This window comes from Amaranthus tricolor, chromosome 10 (genome assembly GCF_026212465.1).
Source record: "Amaranthus tricolor cultivar Red isolate AtriRed21 chromosome 10, ASM2621246v1, whole genome shotgun sequence".
Classification (NCBI taxonomy): Eukaryota; Viridiplantae; Streptophyta; class Magnoliopsida; order Caryophyllales; family Amaranthaceae; genus Amaranthus; species Amaranthus tricolor.
In genome coordinates, this window is record NC_080056.1 from 2,008,277 (window position 1) to 2,023,128 (window position 14,852).

Genomic DNA, 14,852 nt, shown 5'->3' on the forward strand with positions numbered 1-14,852 from the left:
GTGGGTCCCATCTTAATAGTCGGCCATAAAATTGATAATTTCTGAAAATTTGATTAATTTTTACTTTATAAAATAAGATATATTAATTCTTAAATGAGACGATCTTACACTTTTATAGTCTTAGACGTTAGAGTGATTACTCGTAAAACAATTATTTATGATCTTAAAGTAAATAATTCAAGAAATGGCCATTATATGAACCCGTCTCATGGTGAGATGATCTCATACAAGACGAGTTGATTAAAATATGACCCCTATATTCTGATTTAATATCGCATTTGCTTTGCATAATTATCGATGTGATATTTTAATTTAAAAAACTCTAATTGTGGTTGATTAAAGACTATAAAAAGTTAATATTCATCAAATTAACAGTGAAATGAATTAAATAATATTTCATTTGATTATATTTTAACTTATAAATTGTCTGAATAAAATATTTTATCCGTTCTAGAATAACTTGCCACATTATGGTTATAGTCATTATTCAACATTCAAGCTAATTTTATATATTGCAGCTAATGTGTACGAAAATATATAGTCAAATGAAATCTTGTTTGAATCTTCTAATCACATACTTTATAAATATTAAATTTTAATAATTTTTAGATGTGAATAGTTCAATATATAAAAGATCAAAATAACACATTAAATAGCGTAAAAAGTCATAACAGTATAATAGTACGAAGAAAGTATAAATAAAGATTTATTGGTGAATACCTCTAAAAAACAAATCAAACACTTGATCAGATTATGAAGAAGTATGCACCATGTTATTTCATTGATTTTTTTTTTTTTTACTATTTTTGATAATATATAGTATGACTTCTTAATTGGTAACTAAAGTGAAAAATTTTGTGAAATGGTTTTTGTTAAAATATGATAAGCAAGCTCATAGATTGGTCAAGACATCTTTTTACTAAATTAGCAATCTCATAGATTAGAGATTAAGACCTTAATTAAAAATTATATGGATAATAGTCGATTTTTTAAGAGATCATCTTTCTGAGAGATAACTCTCAGGCATAGTCTATTAAAGCTTAATTTCTATTTTTACTTTACATTTTTCTTTATAAGCCGACCCAATCAAAAATTGTCTCTCAAAAAGACCATCTATCGCAAAAATTTATGTAAGGATAATGATCTAATTGAGCTACTCTCGAGTCTTAGAAAAGATGGGCCTAATTGTAAGACCAATTGAATATACCCTTAAAGCCCATAGTGGAACTTGAAAATTTGCTGTTTACACACTACACTAGGTAAACTACACACTTACGTCTGTAAGTCTGTTTGGTTAGTAGTACTAAATGGTGATAATAGGAATGATTTATAGCGTTAAATGTTATCAAAAGTTTCATGTCATTCTCATGGTAATAAAACTTTGATCACAAAAAAGTTTATTTGTTTATAAGTTTTCATTACCACCTAATATCACCTCTTTCAATGGTAATGCATTGGAATGAATTTAATAAAGAAAATGAGATGATTGAAGTCGGACAAGTATGGTCATCAAGGTAGCCAAGTGATTTTCAACTAAAATTACACTAGTTTTCATTCATATTACTATCCTTTATTACCACTTACCAAACGGGCAGTTAAGAGATTATTGATGATTAAAAAACCACATTTATTATTCACTAGTTATATATCATAAGCATATATAATTATCTATCAAATAATTATTTATTATCACCTCATATGAATAAAGTGTTGTAGTGTATAAAATTTGGATTATAGTCCCTATATTTCAACCTAAGTGTTTCATTATTTTATATGGATCTCGTTAACGAGTGCTCCAATGCGTGTGTCAAATTAAATGAGGAATAGAGAGTATGTTATTGGACTTGCCAATTTTAAACTCAATTTTAATTTGACTAGGACTCAATTTACCTGAACTACTATTCTAAAGGTTGAAGAATTTTTTTAGTTTTATGTCAATGTATTGAGCTTAACCTATTATATTTTTGAAAAATTTTACGTTTAAATTATAAATATTTTACGATTATACTTTGACAATCTTTATTTAGAACGACATAATAAGAAAAACAAGATCTTGAATTTTAATGAAAATCACATGATATTTTTAATTATTTTATAGAAATAAAATAAAATTATCGATAAGTGACCGTCTTTTTATGGGACGAGCACCATATAAAAATTTTATTTTTCTAATTGATCATTTTAGATAAATTATCACTTTAAAGTTGTAAGTGATCATTTAAAAGTTATAAATAATTACTCTCAGAATAAAAAAACTTAAGTAATCACATTAACACTATAAGTAATCATTCTGATGTTATGAGTAATTATTTTAAGATATTAAATATACACGTAGTCAATTAAAATAATGTCACTAAAACACGGTCTTATCTTTTTAAAATTTGTGTTAAATTAGGAAGTGAAAAAAATAAGACATTTGAACAAATTAATTCCGAAAATAAGCTTCATGAAAACTTAATTCCCAAAATAAGCGTCCGTACATCCAGACCAGAGCTTTGGATAAGTCGCTGTTAGTAACAGCGATTAATCCCAAACTACAGCTTTAGATGTACGGACGCTTATTTTGAGAAATAAGTTTTCACGGAGCTTATTTTTGAAAATAAGTTGTCTAAAATTGTCTTAGTTTTTTCAAATTCTCTTAAATTGTTAAACCCTACCACTAGAAGATCAATCCAGTCAATTTTGTGGACGGATCTATATGACTCTCAATCTCTCATTTAAAGCCCAGTACTAATTTGGGCCTGTTGCCCTTGTCTTTATGTATATGTATTCACATGAGCGACGGTCTCTCCGAGAGACGTATTACATATATGGGCTAAATAGTCCAATTAATACAAATTAAAGAGAAAACAAAATTATAAGCTTGTTGTTTTGAGGTTGTTTCTTTGAGAGACGGTCTCTCACAAGAGTAGTTGATTTATATTTGGTTATAACTAGTATAAGTTTGACTTATTCTTTATTGAGACCGTCTCATGATGAGACGATTTCAATTGGGTCAGTTTAAATTATTTAAAAAAAAAATTGTTTCATATACTAAGTGTGAATTCAGATTTCATTGTTTTTTTATGTTTTTTTACTAAAGGGCTGCTTCCTGTACAAAATCTACTGATTTTTGTGAGAGAGTGTCTCTCGGTAAGACAACCTTAAAACAAAAGGCTCATACGCTAATAATTATATCAATTAGACTGTTCAGCCTATTTATAGAGAACTTATGTTGAGAACTTGAGATTAAATGTACGAGGTCCTAAACATCCATTCATATAATAATAATAATAAAATAATAATAATAATAATAAATTAATACAAGAAGCAAGAAGCAAGGATAGACAAACAAGAAATTTAAAGGGTAAAGAAGAAATTTAAAAGTTGCAAAAAATAAAAATAAGAGCAGATAAATGTGTTGAAGGATAAAGAGAAAGCAATGGAAAGAAAAATAAACACATTTTAACAAAATAAATCATAGATTTCAAACTGGTAAGTGGTAACCTCTATGTTTGAATACAAAATTTTTATAAAGCAACCTACTTTACATTATAGATTGAGACTTTATATGGTTGACCACTTTAAATAGGCTCGGAAGGCCAAAATCATTCTTGATAAAAAGGCCGTTATCACCGGCGAGGTTGGGGCCATACATGCAGAAGTAAAGCATGCATAATACTCCTACTTCTATATCCTCATGCTTACATAATGGAAGTCAATGTGAGATAAAGTGTGGGCCCGACCCTGAAATAACGGGTTCATACATGGGCTTTAAACAGAGGATGTCCTTTTCCTTGGAGGAATTATGATCCCATAAATAGTAAACACAACGTCTTCTGACACCAGTGCTTATGAATTGTGGTGCTATTGTCCTCTTCTCAGGCGGTTAGATTGCGTCTCTTTTTCTTGTACGTGAATTAAAAAAAATAAAATATTTTAGATGGTGGATGTTATTTTATTATATGATAAATTTTATAGAGTAAATGTATGGACCATAAACATAAAAATATATTAAAAAAAGTTAGTGAAAAAAATATGAAGAAATTACAACCTTTTAAAAAATGTTTTAATAAAATTAATAGAAAATATGTAGGGACTATAATCAATATAAAAATGTTTAAATGAAGTTAGTGGGACCATAAGCATTATTAAATACTCCCTCCAATTCAATTTAATTGTCCCATTAAGTTTGGGCACGAATATTAAGAAAATAAGGGGACCACCTAAAATAGTAGTGTAATATTGGGTGTTTTTAATATTAAGAATTAAAGAGGACCACTTAAAATAGTAGACTCATGTGTAATATTGAGTGTTTTTAATATGAAGAATTAGAGGGGACCACCTAAGATAGTAGACTCATGTGTAATATTAAGTATTTTAATATTAAGAAAATGAGGGGACAACCTATAAATATAGGTCTTAAAATAGAAATGAGAAAGCAAGGTGAACTTATCCAAAAAGAAAATAGGACAACTAAAAAGAATTGGATGGAGTATTAAAATGGAGACGGAGAAAGTTAATTTTGTCCAAATGTTATGACATAAAGAGAAATATTCTTTATGCTAAGAACAAATAAAATACCCCAATATGGCGAAAAGAAACAACTTCAAGGAACCCAGGGAGTACTATTTATGGTTATTTATTTTATTTATTAACAATAGTTAAAACTTCTAAACTTATTATGATATATAGGGGTATGTTTCTATTATTTAGACAAACATCCATTAAAGGCCGTAATTAACTCTATATAGAGAGACCTTTTTTTGGTTTTGCATAAGACTTATAAAATGTCAATACCGACATTGTTTTAAAAATTTACAATTACGTAGAAGTAGAAATTAATATGGACATAAAATTCAATTTGAAACTGACCTAAAAACACTTGCCCATAATCGTCCTACGTGTCTTTCATAACCGGTTCGTCGCCTCGGCCTACCCTGTGTAATTTTGTGTCAGTGGCATCAATCCTACATGTACTTTCTAATATTGAGAAGAATTTGTTGCAATATTGACGAATAATTATTCCGCATCTGAGTCTAGTTAATTATTATTTATTAATAAAAATCATAAGTTGATGGTTTTCTTTTTATCTTTGAAGTTGAGGAATGTTTCGTACTATTAATGATTGATTCGTGTTCTCCCACTCTAATTATTCGAGATTAAAATTGTATTGAAATAAAAAAATTCATTTTGTATCAATTGAAACAAATAATACTGCTCTTTTTCAGCAATATCTTAAAATTAAATCTTATTTAATCCTACCAAATCTATTCTATAATTAAAAAAAATTATATTGAAATATAAGTTTCCCATGCTAAAGAAATTTGGGATCATCCTTTAATGATTATTTTAACTTTCACTTAAGTTCAACCTCATCCCATGATATCCGCAGTAGATAATGGGTCATGGAAATATTAGCTAGTCACGTGATGCACCAAAATGGAACGTTTTATAATAAAAGCTTATTATTCTTATCATTCAAACAATATCCAATTGAAAAAAAGTTAAAATAAATGCACTTCATCCTCCCATTTATTAATTATTAATCAATGTAATTAAGAATGCTAAGTTATTTTCTTTTGACTAAAATTCTTAACCTCATCAACTGCATTAATTGCTTTAGAGTAAAAGTCAAGATCACACTACAATCCTAAGTTATTTTTGCCAATAATTATATATATATATATATATATATATTAATATTTTAAGATTAAAATCTGACATTGTTATTTTTGACTTATTGTTGTTGTTCTCTGTTGTAGTAGTATTGAAGTTAATTTGGTAAATAATTGTTGATTTTTGCTATTACTTTTTAATTGATTTATTTGACCAGCTAAAAGTATCAACTATTTTTGTTATTTTAAACTAATTGGATAAATCATCTGTTCAAAGAGATTTTGTAGAAAATTAAATATTAGTTGTTAACTGTTTATTCATTAAATGATAAGCTAATTACTAAATAATTTTTATTTTCTAACCAATCACCAAGCAAAAAAGCTAAAAGTCAAAAAAAAATCTAAGTGAAAACCATTTACAAACAATTCAATTTCATTAGGACAAACAAGTATTAAATTTTAGTAAAAAATGTTTCTCTTCTAAATTCACCACTAATCAATCTTTAAAATTTTTCATCAAAGGAGTACAAGAAATAAATCATTATATTCTTATAAATGGTGAAAAATAAATTTCTAACACAAAGATAGTTTTCAAAACTTTAAACTATTACTACCTTTCTAACTTCAATTATATTTTTAATTTGTTTAATTTATAAAATTAACAATTACACAATATTATTTTTCTTGGTCTATCCACAAACCACCATGCACTTTCTTGAAATTTCCACTTTTTGCAGTTTTGCACTTCTAAAAAATGGAAATTCCTTCTCGGGTTTCTAAGAGTGGGGATTATTATTAGACCTCGTTATCCATTAAGTTTAGAGTAATTTAGTGCTAATCCAATCGATAATAATTCAATTAAAATAATATTTCTTAAGTCTCGTATAAGTGCGTCTTTTTTTTAATATTTTTTATCATATGTATAAATTTATTATCATAATTTATATTAGATAGTAAATAATTAAAACGAAAAAAAATCTCAAATCAATATATTTTATATATTTAAAAAATCTTTATTTAATTTCTTTTTCTTAAGATGATAAATTATGAAGTGAATGATAAACAGAGAAAATAATATTACCCCACTTCAAGATTTCAACGTTTGTTTTTAATAAATGAAGATGACAGTGACGCTATGGACCATTAAAATCTTAACAACCTCATAATTTCTCAAATTATGAAAAAAATCATTTTAAACAAAAACTTAAATTTATGATTTTCTTTTATATGAAGTATATGATAACCATATATGCTAATGAATTTCTGGCTTTGCTCCTGTATGCAACATAAAAAATAATGTAAAAAATGCTAATGAATTTCTGGCTTTGCTCCTGTATGCAACATAAAAAATAATTTAAAAAATGCTAATGAATTTCTGACTTTGCTCCTGTATGCAACATAAAAAATAATTTAAAAAATGCTAATAAATTTCTGGCTTTGCTCCTGTATGCAACATAAAAAATAATTTAAAAAATAAAAGTGATAGATGTATTTATTTATGTGATATAAAATTTAAAAAAGTGATCTAAAAAATCAATAAAAATGAAGAATATTACCTTTAATTGCAATTTGCAAATGAGTGAATGAGAAAGCACAGCATGTGTTTTGGAATTGTGAGAATGAATCATAACATGTGCTTAGATTCATCTTCTGTTTTGATCCCTCTTTTCCACTCCCCATTAATAAGCAAATAATTCATGTATGTAAGTGCTCATAACATGTACTTCACTTTATTTTTTGTTGATATTTATTTTAAAATTATCATTATTAAATTAAATAATTAAATTTTATGAATTTTGAGCTTATTCTTGCAATCTTGCTTAATTAAATGTATTTTACCTAAACAAATGCATTTTGTTGTTATATTATCAATGAATTAACCATTGAAAAAAAATGATATCTGTGTTCATAACATGTCCAAATTATGTGCATTAATTTAGGATTCTATTGGTTATTGGTAAAACAAAACATAAATTTGGGTTAGCTTAATTTATTAAATCATTTAAACATAAGGTGATGATATATATAACCCTTGAAACTGCATATACGAAATTAAACGTAGAAATATTTCGTGAAAAAATAAGTATTAATTACAACGTTAATTGTGTAATTTGCATTGAAATCATAATATTCAGTAAAATATAAATATCAACTATATTATTATTTATGTAATTTGCATTGAAATTATTGCATACTTTTTTTTTTGGAATTGAATTTAATATACGAATATTTCATGATATACTACTGAGTTTCTTCGAAATTCACCATATACCACATAAAATGTTTTAATTCACCATATACCATTGAGTTTTCGTCCGTTAGCACAAAATACCATTAATCGCAACTGCCGTTAGTGTGTCGTTTGTGGTAAATTATTAATTCACCATATGCCATTAATTTTATTTTTTTTGCGTCAAATACCATTTTTTACGTCAAATCTGACAGCACACTAACGGCAGTTGCCATTAATGGTATTCTGTGCTAACGGACGAAAACTCAATGGTATATGGTGAATTAAAACATTTTGTGTGGTATATGGTGAATTTCGAAAAAATTCAGTGGTATATCATGAAATATCTGTTTAATATATGTTTATTTACAAGTTATCTAAAATGAATGACATAAGTATTCTATGGTTGGTGACGTCGTTTAGAAGAATACTTTTAATTATTGTGTAAAAATTTAGGTCCTGGTCTGTCTAATCTATAACCATCAAGTTATTTGTTATGAAACTTATTAATATTATATTATGTAACTATAACAAAAAATCAGAGATAATCTCATTGGAAATATGATTTAATAAACATATTTAATGAGTGTTTAGTCCATCTTATAATTATATAATTAATAAATTCGGAAGTGTGTAGACATGTAGCATGCTTTTTATTTGATCTAGCAAGTAATACATAAAACTATGAAATATAACAAGTATGAAAGCATGCTTTACCAATTCAAATGTAGACAAGCCTGTTGAAGGATTATCAATTACGTTTTTGTATTACTTTGTGTTTTAAGAGATTATAATACTAATAATTAATGTAAATATTAAAAAATTGATAAAAAATTACTAAATTATATAGATAAGATTAAAAGTTAAAAAAAATCAGAGAAAATATATAAATAAAAATTAAATTAAATAATTAAGACATTATTTAAAAATAAAAATATTATAAAGGTAGAATTCGATAAAAATTTCAAGAGATTAGCAATGCAAAAAGAATGTGATCTAGTTGTAGTGATGTCATATACCTCTACTAGTCAATTTTCAATTTTTATAAAGTTTCTTCTAATGATGTCATTGATATGCTAATTGCTTTTCAATGTTACACAATCACAACAGCATAGAAGAAGATATATTTTAAACTCTCAATTTCTTCTCATAAGACATCATTTTATTACCTCCCTAATAACTATTTGAAATTCATATCTTGTCTTATAAGTTATAATAACTAATTTTTTGACATATTTGTATATACAGCTATCTATACGAATACGTCTTTAAAATCATCAACATCATCTATACAACTGATTATATCAATCACGATATAACCGTCTTAACTCCGCAGCCTGAACCACCCTACATCATCTCATACTCCTCTTACAGTCACAACATCCCACCATTTACAAATTTAAATATAGAATGACTCTCACACTTAGGTAGAAATAATATGATATAACCAAAGTTTTGAATTTCAATCAAGTCTCATCAAAAAAAATTACGAACTTTTATCCACATATGCCAAATTCCCCATGTAAAGATGAACATTATTGGCTAAGCCATAATATAACACGTTGTGGCAAAGACAAGACTAGCAATAGGCATGGCAAGGTCGTCTTATTTATTTTTGGACCTCAGAGTAATAGATAAAAAGGACTTCTAAAAATTTAACGCGTAACGAATCATATAACATACCTTTTATTTTTTTATTGTTGATATAACTACTTTATAAAAAAGCACAAATCACTTGTATCACTTGTAACAAATAGGTAAAAGATTTGATTATTAATATCAATTTTTCCAAAAAAAAACGAATAAACTTACCAATTACAACCCGTCCTAGTAATGCCCAACCCGTCCTAACTAGCTCATTGTTTCGAGATATAGCTCGTGCCAGTCTCAACCACTACACGATACAACCTAGACCCAAGTCATGACCACCCTAATTCCTTCAAAAACAACTTGCTTAACTAGTATTTCCTCATACCTTCCAATCCTACGCTTTGATTTTGACCGTCTTCTAACCTTTAAAAACACACGTTTCTTCTTCTAGACTCCTATTTAACCATCTTCTTTCTCTTTAGCCCCCCTTCATACACCCTTTCTTCAACATCTCTCTACTTTCTCTTACATCAAAACAACCATTTTTCTTCATAAAGCTAAGATTTTTCTTGAAAATAGAAAATAATGGTGCACCATCATAGACATTACAATCATCAAATGAAGAAAGGAGAAAACTTGGTTAAAAATTACATCATATTTGCTGATGAAGAATCACAAATTGGTTCACTTACTATAAATGGAAACTTTTTTAAGAGAGCAATTAGACCAAAGCTTCTATCTTTCCTCTTTCTATCTCTTCTTTCATGCACCCTTATATGGACTCCTCAGCTTTTTGGTTTTCCTCCCACTTTTTCTTTCCTCTGTAAGTAATTAACCCATCTTTGCATGTTTGAATCTTTTAGCTTTCTTTCAATTCATAATCATCAACCCAAATATCTCCGAACCGGGGATTTTTTGGCTGCAACCTCTTTTATGGTATGGGTTTATGGGTATGGGTTAACGCCTTCATTCCCTCCTCAGATATAATTTTCTGTGGGCGGGATAGATGATCATCATCAATCCAATATCTCACTCGAAAACAGGGTCTGCCTGTCTGGGTGAGGAAAGGCAACGGATAATTCATACTCGTATCCCTCTAAAAAGGGTGTTTTTTTAGTTCACTATCTTAATAATTTGAAGTTGTAGATGATTTTTGCTATTAAGGGTTAATAAAAACTAACTTTTTGTTAGTGGGTAGTGAAATTTATATGTTGTTTCATGTTATAATCTGTTTTTTAATGTAAATTTCAGATTCATTAGGAGTTGAGGAGATGGGTTCTGACATGGGTGCAAAGCTTCCTCTTTGTTCTTCTGTTTCTAATGGTTTGTCTTTTTTTCCTCTGTTTAAATTAAAATACCCAATTTTTATTTAATTTGAGTAATTAGTTTAAGTATAAATAGAAACTTTTTTCAATTATAGTTAAATTTATGATGATATTTGTTTTGTAAAGTATTCATATGGTAAAGTTGAATTTAGATGCATTGATTTTGTTAGTAAGATAGCTGTCAGATTTCTATGAGGTTTGCGTAGATGAATTTATAATTCATTTACTTTCTATCCCAAATAAAATAACCCTAAAATAAAAAAAAAGGTTTATTCAAAAAGTTTTCCTTTTGAAGGAAACAACTGCGTTCTAGGTTATCAAGAGTGAATAAGATATAGTGCGGTTTTAACTATCACCTTAGGCTCTTAGTTCAGTTCAGTTTATATGCCGAGTTCAAATCTCATCCAAAGGAGTGCGTTGCATCCACACTTGCAACCCTTAGGGACATGATAGAATAGGCAACGTACATTAGGTCTTTACCCAGGGTCACATGATTTGTTAATCTCTTCCGCAAATCACAAATCGAAAAAGCGAATTATGGTTGATTTTAGGCTTTTTTTCAACAATTTTGAGCAAATCCCGTATTCAAAAGGCAAATTAGCTGTTGAATTACATTACGCTATCCTTAACCAACAACTTAAGTTTTGGTTAAGTTAACTCTTAACGCTTATAACATGCTGGTTTTCGTATTTAGTTTTTGAAAGGATAGTTTTCGATTAGTATTTAAAATTGCAAAAATTAGTAGATTTTAGAAAATAAAAATTAGTAGCTTTGAAAAAGTCAGTCAATGTAGGATTTTTTTGACCAAAAATACCAAAACTTTAGAGGAAAATATGTAATAGTATTCCTATTTCTAGTATGATTGTATATGAAGGTTGAAAGTTCACAATTTTGCCTTAAGTTGTATGAAATGTTGGTTAAATAACTTAAATTAGTGCAAATGTTAAATTGCAGGAACTATATGCTGTGATAGAAGCAGTATTAGGACTGATATCTGTTACATGAAGGGTGACATTAGAACACACTCAATTTCTTCTTCAATTTTCCTTTACACTCAAAATGGGAATGAAAAGGCCGAAAAAAACGAGTACCAACACGAAATGATTAGACCTTACACCCGAAAATGGGAGACTAGTGTAATGGACACCATTGATGAGCTTTCCCTTGTTTCGAAGCACGAAAATAGTGTTTCCCGACATAAATGTGATGTTGTTCATGATGTTCCGGCGGTTTTATTCTCAACCGGAGGGTATACTGGCAATGTTTACCATGAATTTAATGACGGGATTATCCCATTGTACATAACTTCCCAGCATTTCAACAAGAAAGTTGTGTTTGTCATCCTTGAGTATCATAGTTGGTGGTTTACCAAGTATGAAGACATTCTTTCCCATTTGACCGACTATCCACCGATCGATTTTAGTGGCGATAATCGAACGCATTGCTTCCCGGAAGCTATTGTAGGTTTGAATATTCATGATGAGCTTACTATCGATCAGTCCCTCATGAGAGGGTCTAAGTCGATTAAGGACTTCCGGGATATCTTAGATCGAGCTTATTGGCGTCGGATTAGAGGATTGATTGAAGACGAGGAAAGGGAGAAGCAACTCATGTTATCTCCATCCTCGAATACCTTACATGAGCTTGATGATGATCAACTTTACAAACCGAAATTGGTTATACTGTCGAGAAATGGTTCGAGGGAAATACTCAATGAAGATGCATTGGTGAAACTAGGTCGGAAAATTGGGTTTAACGTGGAGTTGGTAAGGCCCGAGCGAACCTCTGAGTTAGCGAAGATCTATAGGGCTCTTAACTCGAGTGATGTGATGGTTGGTGTTCATGGTGCGGCCATGACACACTTTTTGTTCGTTAAGCCTGGTCGTGTTTTTATCCAAGTTGTTCCTTTAGGTACTGATTGGGCCGCTCAGACTTACTATGGAGATCCCGCAACAAAGCTTGGGTTGAAGTACATTGGGTACAAAATTCAACCTAGAGAGAGCTCGTTGTATGATCATTATGATGAAAACGATCCTGTATTAACCGACCCTGATAGCGTCAATGCAAAAGGATGGGAGTACACCAAGAGGATATATTTGGATAAGCAGAATGTGAAGTTGGATCTTAGACGATTCAAGAAACGGCTTGTTCATGCTTATGATTACTTGGCTTCAACGCGAAATCTATGATCTCAAGTTCATATCGACTCCTCACGATTGTGCTCGTTGCATTTCATTGGTTCTGTTTTGTCCTATAGCTCTGGTGGGGTAATCGACCCCATACTTGGTCGTTCTATGTCGTCCAGTGTAACGATGCCATATTGCTAACATCCCAACGGTTGGTTACCCTTCGACCGGAGCCAATTGTAATTCTTTTTCTAAATTAACCATGTATATCTTCGTAACTAAATTATTGTAGGAAGAATTTTTGTGTAGATTGTAGCACTGTCATGTAAATGTAAATGAACAAGGAAAGAAGAGAATTAAGAATGGTTTTTCTAATGAATGAATCACTTATTGAGATGTACAAATTTGACCCCATTAATTGTACACAAATTCTTGTATGAGACGGTTTCACCGTGAGACATGTCTCATGAGTTGAAATTGTTTTAATGTTAAAAAGAATATAAGCTTTCCAGATGCAAGTGGGTTGTATATGCTTAGAGAATCTTAATTATTCTAATATACTGATTATGGGAACCCTAATTATCCAAATATTAATGTAAAATGTCAGTGAGATATCCAAGTTCACATGGGTAGCTATTAGCTAGTTGGCCTGTAGAATATTGTAAAAATGGTGGTCAGACATTGAAATTGGGTTTAAAGTGATTGTCGAGCCTAGGGATTGGACCTGACTGTCTTACAAGTTAAAATAAGCACCCTTTTTTGAGTTCTGATCTGGGTTTGGACCAATTATTTCTACAGCTCATTGTCTTAGAAAACTACTATTCACGCAACGGCTAGTACATCACTCGTCATCAGTAAATATAGAAACGTTTAGATAAGACAGAAAATATGAAATAAATAAGGAATATTAACAAAAAAAAAAAGTTTCGGGTAAACTCAATTCCAAAATTAAGTGTTTTTATGTCCGAATTCCAAAATTAAGTGTTTTTATGTCCGAGCCTATGGTCAGGTTAGTTCGCAGTTACTAACACCGAACAAAAATATTAGTAAAAAAAAGTCAAAATTGGTTGTTCGTAGTTAATTAACTACGAACAAAAGGAAACAATGTCATACTGTTAGAAGATACAAAAAAATGGAAATTATGTTTGTTCCTATTACTAACTACGAACAAACATGTTTGTAATTTTTTTGTCCTTTATAATGTTATGACATTGTCTTCCTTTTGAAACAATTTTGACTTTTTTTGACCAACTTTTTTGTTCGCTGTTTGTAACTGCGAACTAACCTAACCTTAGACTCGGATATAAAGACGCTTATTTTTGTAATTAAGTTTACCCGAAACTAATTTTTTTATTTCTTTTGTTAATTTTGCTTATTTGTTTCACATTTTCAGATAGACATGCATCTTTTGGATTACATAATGGTTTATCTACTAAAGGGTCCCTCTAAATTTGCCGATGAAAATGATATATTGTGAGAAAAAAATATCACTTTTAATAGCACATTTTAAAAGATAGAATAAATTTTTTTTACTAACATATAATTGGGCCGACATACAGGCTATACGAGTATGACTTGTGCATTGTTTGACACGGTGTGTCAACCGCCACATTGGGACACGACATGTTAGGTCCCACATATGTAGCAAATCTTGGGTAAAAGATCGTAAGAAAAGAAAGTATGTGTCAACTTTCGCGGCTGGTGTGATGCGACTTGCATGCTCGTGTCATGTCGCGAGCTATTGTTTGAAAAGGCTGATACGACATGTCACATGATACAACTTGTTACCACTTATTATTAGTAGAGTATGACTATTTAATCGAAATTAGACTCTTTTTTCTTAAATTCAATTCGAATTATCTTTTTATGATCAAGAATGGGATTCAAACTAAATTACCATACCTACTCCCCACCAATACATACTTCTACATAATAATTTGTGTAGGATGTATATAATACTTCCAACTAGAGTAAGGATCCAAAA

At 29.5% G+C, this 14,852-nt stretch overlaps 1 protein-coding gene across 1 annotated transcript; it reads left to right on the forward strand.

Moving 5' to 3' along the window:
* The first annotated feature begins 9,851 nt into the window (after positions 1 to 9,851).
* LOC130826235 (xylan glycosyltransferase MUCI21) lies at positions 9,852 to 13,398 on the forward strand. The gene is made up of 3 exons (XM_057691820.1): positions 9,852 to 10,240; positions 10,669 to 10,740; positions 11,697 to 13,398. The coding sequence occupies exons 1-3, from the start codon at positions 10,003 to 10,005 to the stop codon at positions 12,929 to 12,931; spliced, it is 1,545 nt and encodes a 514-aa protein (XP_057547803.1). The 5' UTR covers positions 9,852 to 10,002; the 3' UTR covers positions 12,932 to 13,398.
* The last annotated feature ends 1,454 nt before the right edge of the window (positions 13,399 to 14,852 follow it).

Bases quoted from the DNA above. Each gene is read 5' to 3' on its own strand.
- LOC130826235 (XM_057691820.1), top strand. From the start codon at position 10,003: ATGGTGCACCATCATAGACATTACAATCATCAAATGAAGAAAGGAGAA. The intron at 10,241-10,668 runs GTAAGTAATTAA...TGTAAATTTCAG, and splicing joins TCCCACTTTTTCTTTCCTCT to ATTCATTAGGAGTTGAGGAG. The intron at 10,741-11,696 runs GTTTGTCTTTTT...GTTAAATTGCAG, and splicing joins TTGTTCTTCTGTTTCTAATG to GAACTATATGCTGTGATAGA.